Here is a 24,554-nt window from a genome sequence, read left to right as displayed (position 1 = left end):
ATATATATATATATATGATATTGTAGAGTAAACCTGGCAGCACCATGATGCACGTGTAGCTCAAGCCCTAAGAAGCCCTTGGAAAACACAATAGAGGCAGTGGGTCGATGGGGTCTTGAAGGGCTGGGTGCCCCCAGCGACACTCAGGGCCTGTCTAGAGGCTGGAATATCTGATCCAAGCACAGTGGGAAAGCCTCAGGCAAGGGCCAGGCTAAGGAGTGAGGGGCCTGTCTCTTGGCTTCCCCGATGATGTGAGGCCACACTTTTATTTTTTTTTGGTACCTGGGACTGAACCCAGGGTCGCTTAACCACTGAGCCTCATCCGCAGCCCGTTTTCTTTTTCATTTCGAGACAAGGTCTCACTAAGTCGCTTAGGGCCTTGCTAAGGTGCTGAGGCTGGACTTGAACTTGTGAACCTCCTGCTTTGGTTTCCCAAGTGGCTGGGATTACAGGCCTGCGCCCCTGTACCTGGTGAGGCCACACTCTTGTCTCCCTTAAGTCCACAAGGTAGTGCTTGTATGTCTCTTGGGAGAGTGGCAGAGTGCAGTGAGGCGCCTGTGTTCTGAACAGCTGAGGTCGCTCCCTCCAGCCAGCAGGCTGCAAGGAGGACACCCACAATCCTAGTTCAGCCCACCTGTTCCAGGTCTCTGGATTTCCTGAGGGCCTGGGATGAATTCACCCATGAAAGAAATGCACAGCTTACCCAAGCTCACTTGGCACATGGATGGTAATTGCTGTCCTCTGGACCAGTGGACGCCGTCCTTGCCGGCACTGCAAATATCCTTTTCCTCTGTCCATCTAGAAAGAAATCTGCTCTGGGTGACCTCAGAGGAACCTGAGCACTCTCGTTCCAGTGTCCACCCAGGTATCGAGGCCCACAGGTGAGGGGCTGTTGTACACTAATCCCCAGGAGTAACCCTGATGGGGATGGGACCCCAGGATGTGCCTTCCAAGCCTCTGGTCAGTGTGATGCGAAGGTGACCCCAGTACTGAGTCAGGCCTAGGCCAGGGCTTGGCTGGCCTGCAAAGCTAGACCAAGCAGCCACTGCAGATGGGAGCCGTGAGGCCAGAGGCGCTGCCCAGCCAATCTCTTGAGCAGCGACACTCAGGGCCTGTCTATGGGAATCTGACTTCAGGAAAGCCAGGAAACAAAGGACAGAAGTTTTGAGGCCCCATAGCTGATCCCAGCTCCACCTTTTCCTGGGAAATACATTTCTTTTGTCTTTGTGAGTCTCATCTGTAAAATGGGAATATACTGGTGCCTACTTGAATGCACCACAGGAATAAAATGAAGTAACCCAAGAGCCTCGGTGGCGCGGAAGTGCCTGTACTGCCTGCTCTGGAACCAGGTCCGCGTCAGTGCTTCCCTGAGAAATAAAATAAGCAGTGATCCTTTCCCTTAGAGTATCCTTATTAACCATGTGAGTTAGATGCCACTTTACAGGTGGAGAGCTGAGGCCTGAGAGGCTGGTGGCTCTCTGCAGTCACACAGCTTGTCAGGATGAAGTCAGGATGAAGGTGGGGTGGAACCCACCCCACCAAGAAGGGCGCCTATGCCCTGCTGAGCCCTCGGTGGGTGCCAGGCCCTGTGCGTGGCCCTCTGAACCACACGTGCCAGTCAGTGTCACAGCAGCCTCACTCTCGGTGGCACTGGCTCCTCCATTTCACAGAGACTGGAGCTCCGGTGGAGAGAAGCAGGTCACTTGGCAGTGGCCAAGCTTATGCCAAGGCCACCAGACTTCGCAGCTCTCTGGTCTGCCTCCTGATACCATCAGCCCCTGGCCCTGGGGTCAAGGGTTTGATCGCCTGGTGCTGGCTGTTCTGTGCCCGGCTCAGAGCAGCTTTCCATGTCCAATGGGACTCTCAGGGACATGGTGATGTAAGGCTACAGCCCAGGCCTGGAGGCCACTCCTCATGAGCCCTGCCAATGTACAGGGAACAGGACAGGATGGATCCAGTCTTGGCACAGGTCTAAGGTCCTCCCAGTAAGAATCAGCTCCAGGCCAGTGGGAGGCCAGCCCCCTTGACCACAAAGCAAAAGGACTGGTTCTGGGCCTAATTGTCCATCTTTCTTCCTCCCCCCCTTGATGCTCTCTGCCCCCAGAGCACGAGCCCCCCTCCATTATCTCACATTTCTGAGCCTCAGTTTCCTCATCTATAAAATGGGAACGATAATCCCTAAGTCCCAGGATGCTAATGAGAATTAAAGAGGCAGTGGATATAAACAGCCTAAAACATAATAGACACTCAAAAGATGCCAGTGTCCTTCCCACTCTCCTCCAGCCCTCAGTGTTCTGTGCTCCCTTCAACGCAGTGACAAGGGAGCTATGTCTGTCCCTCATACCTGAGGAGAGGGCATGGGACAGGGGAAAGGGCACATGACCAGGAATCAGGCCAACTATGAGCCTATCTTGAGGACCTCTCTGAACCTCAGTTTTTTCATCTATCAAATGAGGTGAATGATACCTCCCCAGCTCCCACCCTACAGGATAAAATGGGATGACAGTTCAAAAGCATTCTGTGAACCATACAGTCCTGTGCGGGGATTAATGTGAGGAATGAGAGTACTACCACTGCAAAGAGCAACCATCATGTGCAGACTGAGAAGAGCTCTTTATACATATTTTCCCATTGAATTTTACAACTTGGAGGAGCGCAGTTGCCAGTGTGTCAATGAACAACCAGGCTCCAGGACTGGCCCAGACCCCTCAGTGAGAGTTGGCACTGAACCCAGCTCCTGCGGCTACCGCAGGGGGCCAGCCCACCTTGCTACATGTCTGGACACCCGCAGCTTCGTTATGGTCCTGCCAAGGCCCCGGCTGTGTCACTGGGCTCTAGGGAAGGGACTGTCCTGAGTTGTAGCCTTGAAACCACAGACATATTTGTCACTTGAGCTTCCAGATCTGAAACAAAAGGCAGCACCCCCTTTGGAAGACACCTTTGGTGGCCTCAGATGGCCAGGGGCCATCTCAGGCTGGGGCTTGGCCGTTTGGGCCTGCAGAATTCCTTTACTCTCAGTTCGCGTACCACCCTGCTCCATCCCTGGGGGACCAGCAGGAGGCTGTCACTGCACTGGGTGCTGAGGGACATCCCACCCAGGAACTGCCCGGGTCAAGGAGAAAGGACAGGTAGGTTTACCTGGTGGCAGCTGTGCCCCAGCATGAGGCACGAGCGAGTCAAGGACTCCTTCACCACCTTCACCAAGAGCCCCAGCTGCCTTGATTTCATAATTGTCAAATTAGAATCATTTCCTGTCTCGTAAGGAGATGACTGTCCTTTTGAGAAGATTTGTCCCCTCTCAGGTAGCTTCTTCCATTTTACCTATATTGGGTGACTTGAGTGGTTTTCAAAAAGTTAATGAGTATTGTCAAACCCAAGGTCTGTCCAGCATGGTTGCATGGATTGTTTTTTTCATAATCTGGCCCTTCCCAGCATTTAGGGTCCCAGGACAGGGGACAGCAGGGGGCAGCAGGAAAAGGTCCCTACTGCCAAGGGGTTTGAGTCAGGACTGGGGTGCAGCCTGGCGCTGGAATTCCCTCTGGGTTCCGTGGGGCTGATGGGAATTCAACAAACATGAACCAGAAATATAGCTGCACACAAGGCAGGCGGGGGATTGGAATCTGAGGATGAAACCATCAACCCCAAAGTCAAAAGTACTTTGGAGAGTCTGTGAGGTCACGGAAGACCCCTGCCTACGTGGACAACTTAACTCTCCGATAAGCTGTTACAACTTTCGTTGGGCCGTAGCCTTAAAGTCTGATGTGGTATGTCCAGCCTTGACTCCATTTGCTCACAGCTTTCAAAACTCAGTCAATGCTAGCCAAGGACGATGCTGCATCCTGAAGCCACAACATAAACTGACCACAGCTACCAGCTCCTGTGTACCTGGTATAAGTCACACACGGGCTGACGCATCACAGTGTGTTCTGTAGTGCTCAAAGCTCTGCAGTTTGGGCTGAGCGCAATGGTGCCTGATTGTAATCTCAGCTCCTTTGGAGGCTGAGGCAGGAGGATTGCAAATTTGAAGCCACCCTGGCCAATGTTGCAAGTACCCTGTTTCAAAACTTTGACAAAGCACCTGCCTAACATATGCAAGGCCCTGAGTTTGATTCCCAGCACCTCTACGGTTTGGATGTTATTAGTGCTGTTTCACAAAGAAACTGAGACTAGAGATGAATAACTCACACAGCAGGGCCCCACAGCAAGTGACAGGGCAATGCCCCTCCTCTGACCAGGCCTAGCTGGCAGGTGCAGTAGGTGGCGCCCCCTGCAGCCCATTCCTTAGTGTCCGCATTGGTGCTTACCCAGCAGGTACTTGATGATGGCTTGATTGTGTTCCCAGAGGTTGCTGAAGGTCCCCCAGCGTGAGTGGCCATCAGGCACAGGGTTGGCCTTGATCCAGCCCCCACAGGCATAGCTGAAGAAGTCCTGGCAGGGGTCCACCGTGGGGTCCATGGAGTTCAAGATGGAGCTGGTCACCGAAACGCAGGCCTCGCTCAGGCACACTGGGGGTGTTCCTGGAGGGGTAAGGGAAAAAAGTCAGTGATGGGCAGGGAAGAGGGTTGGGGAGGGCAGTGCAGGTGGCCTAGGGCCCCAGCACACGAGCTCCACCCTTGCCCTGACCGAACAGATTTGGAACTGGATGGTCACTAGACCCCAAACAAGAAAGGGTTCTAGTAGCTTCATGATCTTCTGCTTTGTAAAATAAGACTTCTGCCCGTTGCCTAAAGTCCCTTCTGTGGCTTAAAAGTACCTGGAGCCCAGGTGCTTTTTTCTCCTTCTAGGGATTGAATCCAGGAACTCATCACCCCGGGGCTACATCCCCAGCCTTTTTTACTTTGAGACAGTTTTGCTAAACTGAGGGTGACTTCAAATGTCCTATCCTTTTACCTCAGCCTCCGACGTAATCTGGGATTACAGGCGGGCACCAGCACACCCAGGGGTGGTTTTCTCTTAATCAACCCTTCCCTCCACAAAGATTCTCTGACTTCTTATTATTCCCCTATGCTCAACACACTTATCCACTCACTCACGCACTCATCTACTCCACAAAATCAATACTGGGGCCCTCTGCGGAGTTCAGAGTGTGTGTGAGGCGGGGAGACAGGAGGCTGTCCTTCACTTCAGGAGCCGACCCTTCTGCTGGGGACACACGTGTTACAAAAGCAAAGTCAAAACACCAGGAGAAACTGCCACTTATTTACAAAACTAAACTGAACCTTGACTAGGAGCCAACTGGGTGATGTGGACATATGGTACCAGGACTCAGGGACAGGGAAAGGACTGGGAGAAGCCATTCCCTCACCAGGCAGGAGAGCTGGTTGTCCCAATTGAGGGTGGGGGGCAGTGGCTGAACAACCCTAAACCAAAACAATAAATAAATAAACAGAAACAACCTGAGAGGCTGGTTTGCCAAAGGCGTGAGCAAAGGCCGGACCCTGCCTCAAAGCTGTCTGATGAGCTCTCGCAAGGGACCAACCTGGCAGGTCCCCAGAGGCTCCTTGAGGCCACAGGACGAATGAACCTGCCCACCTCATGGCCTTCCCACAGGAGCCACCCAGGCCACAGGGGGGACTGCTTCCTGAACAGGCTGGGCACCAGGACCACCACCCACGTTCACGGTCTTCCAACCCTCGCTCCAGCGTCAGATATGGGTGGAATATCCCTGAGGAAATTGAGGCTCTGAGAGAGCGACCAGATCAAGTTCATCCAGCCACACGGGAGAGCTGAGAGCCAACGCTGCCCTGTCCTGGCCCAGCAGCCCCAAGGTCGTGTTTTCCTGCTGTCCATCTCCTCTTTGGTGGCCACAGCAGGGGCTGGAGTGGCCTGACGGGCAGGATTGTTTCCTTCACCACACAGGGAGGCAGTGAGGCTGGGTAGATTTGGAGACTGGTAGATCTGGGTTCAAATCTCAACTTTCCGCTTCTGCCTGTGCGGTCTGGTGCAGAGACCTCCTTTAAGAGCCTGGATTGGGGGCGCAGCTCGGCAGTATGCACTCTGCCACCGAAGGCCCTGGGTTCAACCCCCAGCACTGCCAAAGAAAACCAAAAACAAAACCTCTGAGCCTCAGTTTTTCCAGGGTCCATTTCACTGTGACGACAGGAAGACCTCCCATGATCCCATCACACAGGGTACATCAGACAGGTCTGAGATTCCAGACTAATCTCTAGAGAGGAGGAAAGACACAGCCTTCAGCTCACTCAGAAACAATACCAGCAGGGCTGGGGGTCTTGAACAGGTCCCCCAGGGTCTTATCCCCCTCAGCTGACAAACACCAAGTCCTTCAGGTGGATGAAGGGCTCAGAGGAGTCACACAACAGCAAGAAAATCAGGGTGACTTAATTTTGAGATTAGGCAGTAATTTAAAATGACAGAGCTACTGTGCGTGAACCCAGAGCATCTCTTCTACGGCAGGACTGAAGCTGCCATTTTCAATATTTCCGAATGAGGTCCTCATGAGTTTCAGAGTTGCATGTCCCCGTGCCCAGCCACAGCGACGACAGGACTCTTTATGGGGGAAGGCGGAGGAGAACTTGTGTGTGGCTTGACAAGGCCTATTCACTATTATGATAAAACTTCATATTTGGGAAAGAAAAAGAATACCTATTGTTGTTACAACCAAACTACAGGAAGTAAAGCTTGGTATGATCCTGGCTGGTGGAAAGACCCAGAAGGCAGAGTGCTGAGGGGCTCAGGGTTGAAGACAAAAGCAGAAACCAGCACCTAGAGTCGGCCCTGCAGGTGGCATCTTCAGCGGGCGCCTCCTCTGCAGACACTGCCCTGGGTTCCTGGCTGGGTCCGGGGAGTGACTGTTGGGTTATCTAACTATTCTAGGGTTGACGATCTTTAAACAAATAGTCTTGGCCAAGCAGGTGCTTAATGTAAATTTGGTTAGTTAATTAATGGTTTCCCACCCTGCTCATCCAAGGCTTCCGTTCCTTAGGGAAACCTTTCCAGACTCTCTTCCCCTCTGGGTCCCTTGCCGTCTGGGTGTTTGCCATCTCAGTGTGGGCTGCACTGGGTCACGACCGTATCTCCCTGTCCACCTCCTGCACTAGAATATGAGCTTCAGGGTGGGTCTGCTATCTCCCTTGCTCCTCTATGTCCTCTTCTTGTCACTGTGCTTGGCATCCGGCAGCTCTTCAATACATGTCTGTGGAACGAACAAGTGACTGAATGAAAGTGCCTTGCCCAGCGCCTGTCACCACCTGCAGCAGGGCTCATATTTCTTCCCTTTAGGATGTGTGGTCAGCTGAGAAGCAGGAACCAGACCCACGTCAAAAGCATTCATCTGGATAGTGCCATCAAAGATGCTTTGAAATATTTCCTGGGAGAACTTATTGTTTGTTTGGCGGCTGCTGTTTGCAAAGCATCTGAGAGTTTCTGGGAGGGAGGGCATAGCAGGAGGGTGGACGGGAATGCACTTCACTGGCCAGACATCACTCACTGGCGGGTCTTGTAGAATCACCAGAGGATCTGCCTTGACTGGCCTGATGTTTGCGCATTCGTGGCCAATGTCAGCACCTACTGCTGTGTAACGAGGTTACTGTCAACATCCGAGGTGGCCACTGCTTTCTCAGGTGGCCCAGGGTCACTGATCCTCTGCCAGGCTCATTCCTCTCCTGGGTCCAGGCCAGGGAAAATCTGAGGCCCTGAGAGCCACGAACTCAAGGCCGAAGCAGGATACTTCCGTGTGGGCCCCACTTGGCAGAAGTGTTTTGGGTTTGATTGCTAGGAGCTGACCCTGGGGGTTCCCTTTTGGTTCCCAGTGAAGAAACTTCCTGGGCAGGAACTCCTAGGGATGGTCGAAGGCAACACTGGCTGCTGAATCTGCCCACTCCCCGTGTCCTGGGCCATGAGCTGAGCAACGGGGCTGGCCAGCTCCACACTGACTTGCCAGTTGTTCTGGACTGACTTCGGTGAGGACAAGGTAAGGTGGCAGCTTCAGGGTGAGGAAGATCTGCTTGTGCCCTGTTGACAGAGAGGTGTATGCACACACTCGCAACTCACACCTGCACAGTCAGGTACACACGCACACTCGGCAGAGAAACGCTGTCCCCAGCTTAATCCTCCTACTCTGTGGTTCACTCCAACTTCCAGTTCCTAGGCCAACATGATGGAGATTAGGTGCAGGATCTCTAAGAAAATTTCGTCTATTCAATTTACTGCTTGCACAGTTAAGATATGCAGGCACGATGCCAGGCACATATGGTTAAAAGTCTGGAGATTAGTAATTAATGAATCAAATAGGCATTAAGCACCTGCTGGGCCAAGCACATTTGGTAAAAAGCCCATAAACCATTAAAGAGTTAAATAATCAAGTGATTATTTCTTAAGTATTACACAGGTCCTTAGCTCAGTGCCTGTACACAGATTAAGCACCCGTCATGTTTATGGAATGAATGAATGATATGGGTCTCATACAAGAGGGATGTAGGGGTGACTCAGATGAAGTCTCTGCCCTCTCCTCAGGCCCCCAAGGGCCCTCCCCACCCCAGCCCAACATGGCAACCCTCACAGGTCAGCAACTTCACAGTGGCAAAGGCTCAACACAGCCATGAGCTCTCTGGTGGAGTGAGTGACCAAGTTGGTGGATGGAACCCCTGGGGCTGCTCACCAGGTGGACCAGCAGAAAGCAGGATGTGGGGGTACAGGAGAGTGGGACCCTGGCTTTGGTTATAACCTGAATCTACCCTATTGGGTTGCATAAGGGCTGAGCAATGAGGCACTGACTGGATCTACACAGCTGGACATGAGATCCAGCCTCGGACCCCTGACCGCAGGACCTGAGAGGCCCCATGGCATCACCATGTGGGATGGAACAGACACACCCACTTACAGAGCGGTGCGAAGGCCTTGAGTCACAGAGCTGAGCTCCTCTGGGGTCCTGGTGTGCTCCGGAGTGCATCCTGATTACAAAGCAGGTGGGCAGGGCCTGGGCCTCAGAGCCCTCAGGAACCCGCAGCCTGTGCAAACTTCTCCACTCAACCTGCCACTCGACCCCCACTGACTGCGTAAGCTTGGCCAAGTTACTTGGTCTATGCCCATTTCCTCATATGGAAAAGGACCCAAAGCAAGCACGCCTTGCAGGGGTGCTCCGAGGAGGACAGGAGGCAACAGCCTTAAATGACAGGCGTTTGGCCCACGGGTGGTGTACAGTAAACAGAAGCCTTTGTTGCTAGTCTGTTGGGACTGAGGACAGCAGGCAGTGGCAGCCTGTCTAACCATCCCACGTCCTAACAACAGCAGTGCCCAGAACTGAGCTGAGGAAGTCCTCTCAGGCACCAGGTACATCCTCAGAGCCATCTCCAAATTGGGCACTGCTTACCCATTTAAAGTAGAGAAGACGAAGGCTCTGGGAAGTGACGTGGCCTGTCCAGGTCACACAGTTGAGAACGTGCCAGTCCTTCTGGTTCCAAGAAGTCCTTCTGCCTTCCCTTTGAATTCCAAACCTGTAGATTTCAAAGATTTCAAAGCAAACGAGAAGCATGTATTTTTTGCATTAATTTCCACCAAACCTACCCAGTCATCTACAGTGAACCTAACCAGAGCTGTGTGCTGAGAGCTATTCCACACCCTGCCCCAGTCTCTGGGGCCTCTTTCCAAAGGACTTGAAAGCCCCCTTTGTTTTCCAACACAAGTTCTGCCTTCAAGGTTGTGAAAAGGAGTGAAGAAAAACTGAGAGCCTCCAGGACAAAAGAACTTTGTGTCTGGGATATTCTTCCTTCCTTAAGACTAATCAGTTTGCTGAAAGGTTCAGGTACAAGTTCCAGAACTGTCTCAAAGCCACGGCGAGTTTGCACAACTTTCAGTCTCCCTATCCTGAAAAAAATTCTTCTTTCCTGTACATTTATTCTGACTGGCCAAGGTTTTAATTGAAGCTCTACTAGGAGCCACGCACTGAAGTAATGAGTGCACACAGAGCAATTGGCATCCCAGTTGTCCATCCCCAAATTCCCTCTGTGGGCAAAAGAATTCCTTTCCCTGTGAGTTCTGAGGGAGCTGCCCTGCCATGTGACTCAGGTCAGCCAGTTAACACACTTGCTCTGGCCACAGTCACTGGGCCCAGTGATTCCAGGATCCACACGGGGCCACCAGAAGACTCTTAGCCCAGAGCTGAGGAGTCTCTCCTACTGGAATCTCTCTGAAGAGAGGATGACTTTGGTCATCAGTGGCCACCTGCCTGTCTGCAAGAGACCAAGTGAGCCCTGACCTAGAAGGCCCCGAGACAGTAGACCTACCCTAACCTGAAGCCAAAATCAGACCCGCTCCTAAGATTTGACATCAGCCCACTTTTTTCTCTTAAGCTAGTTGGAACAGCGTGCTCCCATCTGAAGCCCCAGCTGCCTCAGTCTACAAGCCTGACTGTCTCAGATGGAGCTTTGGCTCCTGTCTCCTTCGGGGCACATCCCATATGCTGAAAAACAGCTGATTCCTCAGAGACACCCTAGTTACAGGGACAAACTCCAGACCTTGGTACCTAAACCTGTCTTCCCAACAGACTCCCCTTATCAAACCACCCAAATGCTCTGTTCTCCTGATTCTGCTGACTGAGATGTGGTCTAACCAGAGAGAGGCCACCATGTGCTGGTTTGCTTGGGGCTGTCCTGGTTGATAAATTGAAAACTTCCTGTGTCCCAGACAATTGGGATGGGTGGTCACCCCGTCTAGCAATCAACTCTAGCAAGCAGATCTCCCTTTACAAGGCAGTATACTCATGCAGCTTAAAGGCTCAACTCTCACAGCAGATGCACATGTTTTTCTATTAAATAATTAACTGTTAATTCTTTGGCCCATTGTTCACTACCTCAATGACCACAGTAAATGAGAGCAATCTTGTGATCTCATCTTCAGTTGGATCTGGCCTGTGTCTGGATGACACCCGGTGCTTGATGGATACATGGCTTCCGTCTTGGAGCGAAAGGCCTTCCCTCGCTTGGTGCCATTGTTACGGAACACTGCTATATGACTCTGCTTCTCCATGGCTGTTTCTCAAGGACCTAATGAATGAGATGTCTGGACAGAGAATGGCAGGTCAGCTCACGCTCCCTGCCTCGACTCCAATTCTGCACAGGGCCTGACTTTTAATGGGCATCAGGAAGGTGCAGTTCACCGTACAGTGACATCACGGCCAAGGGTTCCTGTGAACCAACAGAGGCTTTGTATTAGGACCACCCTGCGGCCTGCGCAGTCCCAGGCCACCCTGACACCCACCTCCGTGAACTCTGAGGGCAAATGCTGGAGTACAAACACAGCACTGACGCCTCACATGAGGGCCAGCGTCAGAAGCTGCTTGTCAACAGAAAACCACACGCTTCATAACCAGATGGCCTTGGAGACGTCTGTGAGGACCCTGAGGGGCTGCAGGTTCTGCCTTTGAGAACCGTCAGAGAAAGTCTGCTCTTATCACGTGTGTGTCACAAATGCTCCCGTGTACTGGTGACATGCTAATTCTTAGGAAGTGGTGGGGCCTCTACTCAGCACAGCATCTCAGCTCCCAGCCCGCCATCCAGCAAGGAGGCCCAGAATCCAGCCGGAGGGCTGTAATTATTCCCCTGCTTCCTTTCTGCACTGGAAGGTAATTACCCTGCTAATGACAGATATTTGCAACACATTAATGACCTACAATATCACAACTCAGCTCCTCTCATGAAGCCCTAACATGCACTTACTGTTTGTTGTGACTCCCCTTTCCTCATCAACCACAGGCGAGACTGCAGTTTAGAATGGTCCCATTCATTTAGCAAAGCAAACCTTCACTATGCCTCTGCCATACGTCAATTATTGGTCCAGGGAACAGGGACATAAAAGTGAACAATGTGTGAAGCCCTGTCCTCTGGTTGGCAGATGAATTGGTCTACTCATACTGCCATCTTCAAATTAGCCATCACACAGAGCTCTGGCTCTGAGGTCCCCCTACCTGGCCGGCCAGGAATCCTAACTTGGCCACTTAAATGCAGTAGGCCCCAACTTGAGCCTTGGTTTCTCCCTCTGTCGGTATGGAAGCAATGATCATTTTTCCCTGAGGATGTTGGTTGTGTTTACAACTGGGTCTGGCACATAGGGTGAGCTCAGAGTTTGTACTCCATAAACATTACTTATCAAAATATTTAAAGCAGTGTAATTCAGTTAGCCCTGGCAAAATGTGGAAATGTGGATGGTTTATGAATTTTCTCAAGTTTCACAAAATTCCAGGGAATTCTGCAACTAATTCCAGTTAACTTCTGTCATATTTTCTACAACTTCAAACACCCAGAACAGAATTATACAGAACTTGAAGAAAAAGGAGACCCATAACATTAAAGTCCTTCACAGGAGTCCAATGCTGCCCCTCTGGGGTGTTTGGAAATGTCTGGAATCATTTTTGACTGTCCCTACTGGGAGTGGGGGTGTCCCTGCCTCCACTGGGTAGAAGCCAGGGATGCTTGTTGGACATTCCACAGTCACATCCTACAGTGCACAGGAAAACTGCCACCATGCTAAACAGCCTGGCCTAAATGTCCAGGAGGCCAAGGTTGTATAATCCTGGCCTAAGGCAAAGTCAACTAGCACAGAGCCGCCCTGTGGCTTGAGATGTTTACAATATGGAATCCCAGAAGCCTGGATGGAAGAGCTATCCTCAGCTATTAAATCAACATCTACTGAACAGGATTTGCAATTAAATTTAAGGTTCCTGGTTTGCTAGCTAGGAGATTTTGCCTCCGCTACCAATTTCAGTTCTTTCTGAAGACACCAGTCAATTAAATGCAGTTCAGTGTCAGGGGAATGGAGAGCCCTGCCTGAAGATGACTCATTGCAAGGTGACAGCCACCTCCTTAAAAATCAATTACTGAACTTAAAGGACAAGCACCTGATAGAATTTAGTGAAAGAGGAGGTACCAGCCTCAGAGATGTCACCAAATTGTGCCACACTGCAACATGCAATATTTATAAGATGCCTGTGAGGAACCAGGAAGACAGCACATTTGTCCCTTTCTGGTTAATAATACAGGAAAATACTTGAAAAATTTAGGAGAAATTTTAATTGAGAGTTGTTGAAATAAAAAGTTAGATTCTTAAATGTATGATTTAACACTGTAAGATTCATTCTACTATAGCAGCAAATTAACTGAGGATTAATGTAATTTTCTCAAGGTGATGAAGTTATGTGCATCATTTCTTTACCTTAAAGAATTAATGCACCTAACAGAGTAAGTTTTATGAAAGATAAATGTGGCAGTCACTAAGACTATAACAAAGAGAAAACCTGACATTATCTATTTAAGATCAACCAAATAGAATTTCTCCGCTTCGAGAGGATGGAGGAAATATCTTATTTTTTTTCCGTGTTCTTTTCTCGATTTTCCTCGCAAAGAAAAAAAGAAATAGAAATAGAACCTCAAACTCTGGCAAAATAGAAGGCATTTATAATCCCTAAATTACACTACATGAATATCTGAGATCAAATGGAAGAATCCTGGATGACTCCAGAGGAGAAGGAATGCAAACCTCTAAGCAGCACATGGAGAAGCAAGCCACCTAAACTTTAGAAAAGCTCAGAACTTACATTTCAAGGTGTCTTTCGAAGGTGACCTGGGACTGAAACAGGGGATTGCTTTCTAATGCATGTCAGAAAACAATTAGAGCCCTACATCCTTACCCTCACTCCACAAAGAATTTAAATTCTTTTTTTAATCTTTCTAATAAAAAGCAAACCAAAGAGCCTCTGGATTTGTGTCTACTAGGCACAGGGGAAGGCAGGGAATCTGTGAAGGTCTCAGGGGTTATCAGCAAAATGAGAGTAAAATGCACCAGCTCCCTCTCTCAATTCAGCTAGAAAACTATGCAGTCATGCTTATAACAAAAATAAACAAACAAACAAACAAACAAAACTATGACAGAGGATAGAAGAAAACGTCAGATAAACTGTTCTTCACGTCTCCAGAAAGAACATCTTGCCTGCCTAAAACAAGAACAGAGAAAGAAAAAGCAATAAACAAGAAGGGGTCTTGGAAATTAGGATTGGAAAGGTTAAAATTTGTAAAAGCCATAAAGAGAAAATTGGAAAAATCTCACAAAAAGATAAGCACAGAAATAGACAATAGGAAAGAAAGAAAAGCAGTGAGAAAAAAAAATCAAGAAGAATCTTGGGGGGGGGGAATGTGCCAAATAAAAAACTATAAGATCATTCCCATATCTGAAAGATTTAAGTCTCCAAAATGCTAACAAAAGAACACAGCATGTCATTATGAAACTTCAAAATATTAGAAATAAAGAGGAGATTTTAAAAGCTACCAAAGAAGAAATAAGTAGCAAAGCAAATGCATATAAAAATAAAGAGGAATAAAGATGGTACCAGAATTCCCAACAGCAGCATCTGAAGCTGCAAGATTAGAGAGACCAGGCCTTCAAAATTCTGAATTCTCAAAAAGATTTTTCACCCTAGAATTTTATGCTCAGCAAAACCAATCAGTTGTGATAGTAAAATAGATTCATGCACCACTTCCATGAAGCTACTCAAGGATGCACTCCACAAAAATAAGGCAGAAAACAAGAAAGAGGAATCAATGGGATCCAGAAATCAAGAGCTTCAACATAGGAGAGTTCTCAGAATGATGGTGAAGGAAGTCCCAAGGCAGTAGCTATCTATGCAGAAGACCCAAGAGGAATCTGCTCAGAATGCAGCAGGCAAGGGCTCCTCGGGGGATGTCTACAGAAACATAAAAAATAAAAGCAGAACTAAAAATTATTCAACAGTTTTGACCTTGTAGAAAATTATATTGCCAGGTGTTTACAGGACCCAGTCATTATAAAGGTATGGAGAGATTTTTTTAAAAAAATTGAGGTAGTCCTAGGAAAACAAAATGTCTAGAAATACGAAATGACTTTTTCTAGGCTCAAAAGTATGATACTTCTTGATTAAGTTAAAAAAGTCATATTTATACTATTATAATAATAAATACCTTGAATGTGGATCAACTCAAATACTAAGATAGAATTTGATTGGCAGCATTAAAGAGGGGCAAGAGAATGATTAAAAAATGAACTGACAGCCTCATTCTGCATGGTAAGAATCCAAAAGACATAGTCAAAAATTCACAAATGATTACATGGCACTCTGCTCATATTATTTCAAAATAAAGATTAAATTTCCCAAAGAAATAAAAAGTTTAAAGAAGTTGTCCCATCCATAGAGCTTAAGGACTGTCACTGATGGTATGGAATGGGGAGCGCATTGGACAGGAACCCAGTTTTTTGTTATAATTATTTCAACAATTGGATTTTCTACTTTCTAACAAAACGGTTAAACATACTTTTTAACTTCAAAAAGCAAAACGAAGGGATATGTAGCTATCCAGAGTGGCAGGCAGGAAGGCTTTTGTTTTTCTTTGATGTTCCAGGTGTCTACAGAGAACCTACTGTGTGCTAGGCATTACTCAAGGTGTTTTGCTGTATTGTCTGTACAGAAAATGGTACATTCCCAAATCCTCTGCTTCAGTGAAGCCATTGGTCTGCACTGTTCCTGTCTCATTTTCATGAGAAGCAATGCAAAAATATCTGGAAGCAAATTAAAAAGTCATATCCAAGTGAATGTAACTATTTAGCAGTTCTAAGATAATTGACTTACAGCTGTTCCTCTGCAGATGTAGCCCAGGGCTATCCAGACAAAATAAAATGTTGCTTATTTTAAAATATTTTTGAGAAAAAAAAATTAGAAGCAATGGCTGAAACTTTACAGGTTACTGACAAGCTACCACTTTGGGGGATGGTGGTAGGGTTACTTAAAAAAGTTAGATGTGACATCTGATTAGTACAGTTGAGTAACTAATCTGCCATCAAATGGCCATAATGCCATCTGAATTGTCTGCCTTCCATAAATCTCTGTGATAAACCTATAAAACTGACCAGGTACAAATCAGTTGATCCTTCTGCAAATTAGCAAAACACCTTGTCCCAATTCAGACCTCAATCATCAGTCAAGTCAGATAAAAAGAAATACTTACAGGTTTTATAGATGTTTTTTAAACCTCAAAACAATTATATTAATTATTTCCTTGCATTGGCCCAGAAAACCAGTATAGAACGAGAGCTTGAAATTAAAAATGCTGAAAAACGAAATCTATTAAATACACCATAAACCATTTGTTAATTGTTTTATAAAAGGAAACATAAGGACAGAAATATACTAATTGAAAAAAAAAAAACTAAAGAATATTTTTACATCAACATTCTAACTCAATTCAACTAAAATCAGAGAAACACTTTGCCCATTAAGATTGGATAACTGTGGGATAAGTTGAATTCTCAGAACAAATCATCAATGGTTCACTTCCCAGCAATTCATGGAAAGAAAGGCCAGGCTCCCTGCACTCCAGGGAGGCGGCTCCACATGGAATGCCCCTTGCCGTCCATGCTGTCCCAGTTCAAGTCCTGGTTCAACAGTTCACGTCTGAGTGTCTCCCATTGCATTTACCTGTCCCTAAACTAGGGTCAGCAATGGAATCTACATGATAGAATCGTTGGGCTGGAGATACCAATCACAGGTAAAAACTTCTCACAGTCCTGGCACGAATAAGCACCCAAGAAATGGAAGCCCTTGTGGGTACAGGCATGATTCATCTTTTCTGAGGTCCACTTCTACTGTGGCCTGGGGTGACATTCATTTGATGACAAATCAGTTTCCTTCTATTACTAGGTGAATTTAGTCCATTGACAGATATTCACTAAGTCATCAATTTTTCTTGTCTATTTTTATTGTTGCTTTTAGCTTTTGGTTTTTTAAAATACATAATTATATTATATATTATGTATAAATAATATATAGATATTTTAGCTTTTATTTTATTTTAGCAATTGACATGTTTTCTTTGCTCGATGTGCAAATTGCCTCTGGAAATTTTAAAGGTTTAATCTTTTAGTGGTTGATTTAGTAGCCATGCCTTTTATGTAGCATAGTTATTTCTGTATTTTTTTTAGAAACTTTCTTTTAACTTCTTACTACAGACAGTGAAATCGTGATTTCTACTTCCTGTAGCCTCTTCCTTTACCCCCTTCATCATCTCACCTCATTTATTACATTATTCTTACATTCATTTTATATACTTTTTAATTTTAATTGACTGGTTTTTAATTTAATTATGATATATGTATAATGTAGTAATTATACATCTATTTATGGGGTCCAGAGTGACATGTTAGTATCTATATACAATGTACAAGGATCAGATCATGGTAATTGGCAAATCTAAAACTTCACATACCGTTTCTTTGTACCAGGAGCGTTAAAATCCTCTCAAGAAGCTATTTTGAAATAATCAATTAATTGGTGAAAACCACAGGCATCTTTCAGTGCTACAGATCATCAGAAGTGATTCTCCCATTCGACAGCACACCTGCACCCGTTCACCATCCTCGCTCCATCTCTCTCTTCCCCACTCCCTTGCCAGCCTCTGGTAACCACTATTCTACTCTCTACTTCTTCAACCTCAACTTTTTAGCTTCCAAGACCATGCAGTATGTGTCCGTGGAATTTTCTTCGAGTGGTTTCACAGTGCCAGGCCTTACATTTAAGCTTTTGAGCCTTTTCAGTTGATTTTTGTACATGGTAAAAGATAAAGGTCTACTTACTGTCTTCTGTATATGCATATCCCACTTTCCCAGCACCACTTATTAAAGAGGCTTTCCTTCAGTATTTGTCTATTTGAAATGAATGCCTGATTCATTTCACTTAACACACATCCTCCAGTTCTATCCATGTTTCTGGAAACAACATCCTTTTATGGCTGAATAATATTCCACTGAGTATATACCACACTTCTTTATCCATTCACCTGTAGATGGTCACTCAGGTTGATTCCATCTCCTTGGCTGTGATAAACAGTGCCACAATAAGCAGGAGAGCGCAAATATCTCTTAGACGTGCTGACTTCGGTGCCTTCGGCATGCACATCCAGCAGTAAGACCGCTAGGTCATGTGGTTGTTTTTGGAGGAATCTCCATGCTACTTTCCTTAACAACTGCACCAATTTACATTCCTGCCAACAGCGATGAGAACTCCCCTTCTCTGCAAGCTCACCAGCATCTGTTAATGCTCACCTTTTTGAATAACAACCCCTCTAACTGAGGTGAGATAGTATCTCTTTGCAGTTTTGACTTGCATTTCCCTGTTGATTAGTGATGCTGACTGAGCATGTTTCATGTATGGTGCTGGTCATTTATGTCTCTTCTTTGGAGAAATAGCTATTGAGGCCATTCACTCCATTTTTAATTGGGTTATTTGTTTTTTTGTGGGGGTTGTTTGTTGTTTTTGTTTTTGTTTTGCTATTGAGTTACTTGAGATCCTTATATATTCTGGAAATCAATCCTGTTTGGGATGAATAGTTTGCAATTGTTTTCTCCCATTCTGCAGATGAACTCTTCCCTCTTGATGGATCCCTGTACAGAAGATTTTTAGTTTGATATAAACCCATTTGTCAATTTTTGCTTTTGTTGCCTATGCTATTGGGGGTCATAGCCCAAAACATCTCTGCCCAGACTAATGTCCTTAAATATTTCCCCTTCCTTCTAGTGGTGTCACGGTGCCAGGCCTCACATTTAAGCTCTTGAGCCTTTTGGGTTGATTTTTGTATATGGTAAAAGATAGAGGTCTACTTTCTTTCTTCTGTATATGCATATCCCGCTTTCCCAGCACCACTTACTAAAGAGGCTTTCCTTCAATACATACATTCTTGCTGTTTCAAAAATCAGTTGGTTATAAATATGTGAAGCTAGAGGGACTGCATTCCATCCCAGGGGTCTTGGTGTTGAGTCTCAGCTCTGCACTTAGTGGCTGTGGAAGAGGGCGGCTCCTCAGCCTCTGACTTGGGCTTCCGCATCTCTAAAGCAGGGCTTTCCCTCTGGGGATATTGAAGGCTATACGAAGTACTAATTTCAAGACATTCAGTGACATACTAAAGAAAAACTCCCGTGGTAAGCAGAATAGGGGCTACGCCTGGGCCAGGTACCTGTGGTTCCTTCACAGTCCATGACCACAGGTCAAGGCTCCGGGCTCTGGGCCCTTGAACCTCCACTGTAAGAAACAAGAGCAGCACACTGTCATCATTTCGGTAAACACACATTTTTAGTTTTCTGGGGCAGTCCAATTTTAAGCATTTGGTGCTGCTATTTTCATAAAAATCCAAATATCAAAAATTCCAGGGTTTTGGCACCCAAACTGTCTCCTAAGACTGTTGCTTGAAGCCAGATGTAGAACAAAGGCCCTTTATCAGAAAAGATGCAACATTCCCAGACTCAAAAACGACAACCGCCGCTTTGCCTCCGCAGCCCTGCCCCTACTAGCCCCTCAGAAGGACTTGCTGAGTCACAGCGAGATCTGTGCAGGCAGAAACCAAAAGGAGGCTGAGCTTAGAGACTCAGGAAGGTAGAAGGTCCGGGCAGGCTTTAGGGTCCAGGACTTGGTGGAGGGTCCAGCGTCGGCAGGCACAGGACCTGCAGGGGCAAAGCTGAGAAAATGACTCCAGGTTCTTCCCACCAGATGAGGCATGGTCGCCACTTTGGCCAGGGGGCCCCAGGTACAGCCGGGCCGAGTGTGGGCTGTGCCCAGGCACATGAACTCCAACCGCAGGATAAAACTCTGTTGGTTCCCTATTCTAAAGCTGAGTTCCTGTCGTCAGGAACAGAAGGCACCCAGGAAGCCACAGGCATGGGCTACATTCAAGGCTTACCCTTCATTTCAGGTGAAAAGAGATCAGAGTGCTGAAATTGGGTCCCAACACCAGCATCCAGGTGTTCTGGAGATGTCCCTTAAAGGACCAGAGAGAAGCCATGCTGATACCAGGGTGGAGGGAGAGAGAGGTTCTATTATATCCAGACAGTTCAGGAAAAAGGAACAACGTGAGGCCAAACTGAGCGTTCTCTAACACTCAAGATGGGGGCCACCAAGTGTCCGACATGGCAGCCAGACCATCACAGAGACAACGGGAGGTGTGAATGTGGTGCCACCTTCCATCTCGGGACTCTAAGCACTGGCCCCTCCCTCCCAGCTCTGGTCCAAGCACCAGCTTTCTTACATTCTCAGCTGTAGGCAGGAACCTAGGGATACCTGCCCCGGGCACTTGTTCAGGGTTCCTTTGCTCCTGGGTTGGGTTCTCCCAACCATAACCTTGAAGACTTACAAGGGAGATAGAAACCAGCCCTTCAAAACAGCCAAGGCAGGAAGCTCAGAAATCTCCAGCTAAGGAAGCCCCAGCACCCTGGCAGTTGTGAGACACCTCACTGAGCAGGGGGCGCTACCTCCGAACCCCCTGCCTTAGAGTACAAGCATGGAAAGTGGGTCCTCAGAGGATGCTCTGGGAAGGGAACAGGTGAAGAGCTGCCATTAGACAACCCATCTAACTACCGGGCTACCTCTGCACAGTGACTGCAAGCAATTCAGAGGCAATTGTCAACATGCTCTCCTGGAGACTCGGAATGTCAATTTCCAATCTGCGGCTTCCAGAGCAGGAGAGCCCACTGATGCTTTCTACATGAGATCAAGCCTCCTCTCAGGACTGAGTATAGACGGTCCTGTGCACACTGGAAGAGTAATCAGAGGGAGAGGACAGCCTTCACTTTCCGCCTGCCTGACTCTCTCCTGAAATTCCTGGAAAATCTATCTTGTCCTGGTGTCCTCTCTGAGCTTATATTATTAAATTAACACAAGTAAAAGTCTACTTGGAAAAAAAGGAAGCTGTAAGCTGAGCTAGGAAGATTCTTTCAAAGTCCTCTGCTTAAAATGAGGGCAGAAGAGGGAGGTGCTTCTGCTACACCTTGGCAGATGCTTTCCAGTAAAAGGTCACAGTCTGCAATATCTTGCACCACAAAAACCAAGTACATGGAGAAAACCAGGTAATAGCCAGATCTTCCAAAAATCCACGCAGCTCCATAATCAGAAGACTCAAAAACAATCAATTCTAACAATATTAGCACAGTTTAGACAGGTAGAATGCAGCAATCATGATAGGATTCGGCTTTAGAGAAGCAAACAAACAGCACAGGCAGGTGAGGGAAGGGGCAGAAGGCAGAGTGGAGCTGCTGAGCTGCAGGGACAAGGACAATGCTTACAAAGGATCAGAACACAAGGCAGCACATGGCCACTCTGGGTCAGAGGAACAGGAGGTGAGAGGATCCTGAAGGACCTTGTTCCCTGCAGACTCTGCACTCGCCCAGGCTAGTGCACTCCACGCTCAGGGGCTGGGACTTGATCCCACCAACATTACTGCACACTGGGCCTTCTGGCCGATTCCACCAACCATGAATCAAAACCTTTCCAAATCAGGATTTGTGTTTGTGCTGAACACATACATGTTTCTTATCATTACTCCTTAAAAAATGCAGAATAACAACCATGGAGCCTGCATTTACACTGTATTGGGTATTGCAAGTCATCTAGAGAGGATTTAAAATATATGGGAGGATATGGTGGGTTGCATGCAAACACAGCCGTTATTTAAGGGACTTGAGTAGCTATGGATTTTGGAATCCAAAGAGTGGGGGGCTGGAACCAAACCCCCACAACATCAAACGATAGCTATAGTAGCAAAAATCACACATGAACCAATGCTACTTGTGTGTGTCATGATGACATCATTCCTGCGTCTGCCAATCACATAGAAGAAAGTGTGTCAATGACAGCAGACCCTCCTTCAGGACAGCTCCACTGTCGCTATGGAACCCATATGCATGGCAGCAACTGTCCCAAAGCCCGTGTGAAGCACGTGTGCAGACACTGCATGGACACTGTGCAGGAGGACCCAAGAAAGCAGGATGCACATGATTGGCAAGGGGCTCATCACCTGGCCAGGGGACAGATGAGTACATCTACATGTGCTCCCTGTCAGAAAAGAGAGGAACACAGACAAGCCATCATTCCAGATGTTGTAGCTGGAACACCCCAGCTGCCACCGTGGGAAGCAGCTTTATGGCACTGGCTGGGCAACAAATGGAGGTTTCAAGCTGCTGGGATTCATAATCTACCCCTCCTGGGAAATCCTAGCTGAGTCACTTGAGCACCCTGTCCCTCCTGTTGAAAAATAAATGAAGCCACATATGCAAGGTACTGAGCACAGTGTGGACACCTCTCAGGGCCCTCCTGTCACTGATCAAAGCCTCTGGAAGGTGGGCAGTCAGCAGGAGCTTTCTGTGCCTGGCCAGAGGAGGCACTCTGCAAGGTCCCCTGAGAGTATGAACAAGGCCTCGGAGGGACAAATCTCCTTCTTTACTCCTCTTTGTCCTCACACTACCAGGACAGAGTCAGAGGTGGGACTCGTGCTTTCCTGATGGTGACACTGAGTCTCCAAGGAGGTGGGCATCTCACTAAAGCCACTCAGCTAACTGGAGCCTCCCAGCCTGTGCCTCTGTGTGCTTCAGCCTGGACTGTGGCCACTGTGTGCCCAGAGAGCCCTGAGCCCATGCAGGGCTTCACTCAACATGCTCACGTCCCACGAGCGCTACAGAATATGTATTTAAAATACGACTTCTAATTCTGACACGTTGCTGTTTCTCGCACTTAAAATCCCATTAGCTTGACACGCCTACAAAATACTCATATGTGAGACAAGATGTAGTTATTTTTAAGTTGCATTTGAAACCGTGATGTGTGGGGAGAAGTATTTTTGGATTGACTTTAATTGTGCACCTGTGGCAGCGGAATCACGAAGCTTATGGAGCTGACGGGGAGGTACAAACCCCAGTGGGGGCCCGACCTAGTCTACTTGCTGTGGGGGTTGGAATCGAGCCTGCTGCTGGCCCATCTCCACACTCTGGGGCCAACACCAGGTAGCACAGGTGGTGTCCAGAGGCTGAGGGATGGGTGGCCTCACCCTGGCCATTAAAGCAGCACATTCACACTCTAAGAGCAGGTCTCAAGATGTTCTTGTGAGGGGACATCAGGGCAAAGAATCTACCACTGAAGAGAAAAATCCCCATAAAGACAAATGTGACTTCCATCCACCCTGACGGAGGGCAGGGGAGTGGGCTCTGCTGACTCACTCATGGTGGGGAGCCTGGTTGCTCCCTGCACTCTATCTCTCATGGGTAAAGGACAAAGGAGGAGGTAAGATGGCCAGGAAGTGAGCACAGGACACATCCACCAGGGGCCTGCTGCACAGCCCAGTGAGGCAGGCCATGAGCACTCTGTCCACGTCAGCCAGTTCTCTGGCCACATTCTCTGTGTGCTTCAGGGAATATTTTGGGGCATCCGGGGAGAGAGGAGCTGAAGACCAGGCCCCTCTCATGGAGGATGGCTCAGATAACACCATAAAGAAACATTCAGAGACAGGTACACACACAGAGACCGAGAGGGCTCGGGCACCCAGGGACTAACTGGGGGTTTGTTCAAAGAACAGCTGGGAGCCACCAGGCGTGTTCAGCAGAGGAACGAGGTAACCCAGCAAATGCTTCAGAATTGTTGTCCCTGCTCAATCAACCCTGTGGACACTCAGGAGGCTCATTTTTCTGATGAGGCAACTGAGGCTCAGAGACATGAGGTGATCATCCCAAGACAAGCTCAAACATAGCATGTCTGACCCCGGCACTCTTGCTGCTATGCTCTGCCCATCTAGCCTGCTGGTGGACAGTCCTTCCAGGTCAGCACCCCACCTTCTCACTCCAGGCCCTACAAGTTTAGGGTCAACAGGGCCTTGCCATTGATGGCAGACAGCATGAATAAATATAGGCTCCTTTATTTAAAGGATAACTTCATTTGTAGAGAAAGCATCGAAGGCATCAGATGAGCCCCCCTTGTCGATGCACAAAACAGCCCCACGCTCCCATGTGGATCTAACCCCTTGGGTCTGACTCTGGTTCCCCTTTGGAGGCCCCCAGGGGCCTGGGGCACTCAGGGATTGACAGCAGGAACTTCTGGTCAAACTCCTTTCAGAGTTCCTGTGTAAAATACAGGAGTTTTTTGTTGTTGTTGTTTTTATTTTTATTTTATTCATTTTTTTCTGAAGTTTCCAGTTGTATAAAACCAAATGTTTCTTCACAGTTTTTTTTAAAGGAGTATTTCTAAACCAATCTGGATGGGCTCAAGTCTTAGAAAACCCTGAGCCCCTGCACTCCCTGGGAAGGGGCCTCTGGCACAGCACACTTAAAATGACCGCAGGGTTCCACACTGCCACTTAGAAGTCACTAGCCTGAGTGTAGCACGGTTGGAAGGACCTGAGCAAGATGGCACTTGTGCATAAGGCTTTGGAACCTGCATCCGCTTTACAGAGTGGATGGGGAAAAAGAAATGAAATGTGGAACAGGAGAGAGCAACACAGGGCAGGACAGATCAGACGTTTCATTGAGAAGAACTGACCAGCGGGAGCCAGGGTCGGGGAACGGCACCCGAGAGAGGTGGGCAAAATCGTGTCCCCCAAGAGACCCATGTCCCGTGCACATGTCAGGCTACATGGCAAGGAGGAATGGAGACTACAGATAGGATCTGGGTTGCAGAAGGGGAGGGAGAGGGTCCTGGAGCATCTGGACAGGCCCAGCATAATCGACAAGGTCCTCAAAAGTGAATAGAAGAGAGAAGCAGAGAGACAGCTGCT

General features: G+C 47.7%; 1 protein-coding gene across 1 annotated transcript in view; it reads right to left on the bottom strand.

Moving 5' to 3' along the window:
- Positions 1–24,554, bottom strand: part of LOC143640160 (endothelin-converting enzyme 1-like) — a 68,278-nt gene that overhangs the window by 29,529 nt on the left and 14,195 nt on the right. The window contains 2 exon segments of the mRNA XM_077108063.1: positions 3,510–3,536; positions 4,305–4,517. Of these exon segments, the coding sequence (XP_076964178.1) occupies positions 3,510–3,536; positions 4,305–4,517 (240 nt within the window).

Source organism: Callospermophilus lateralis, unplaced genomic scaffold (genome assembly GCF_048772815.1).
Source record: "Callospermophilus lateralis isolate mCalLat2 unplaced genomic scaffold, mCalLat2.hap1 Scaffold_127, whole genome shotgun sequence".
Lineage (NCBI taxonomy): Eukaryota > Metazoa > Chordata > Mammalia > Rodentia > Sciuridae > Callospermophilus > Callospermophilus lateralis.
This window is presented reverse-complemented; position numbering and strand designations above follow the sequence as displayed.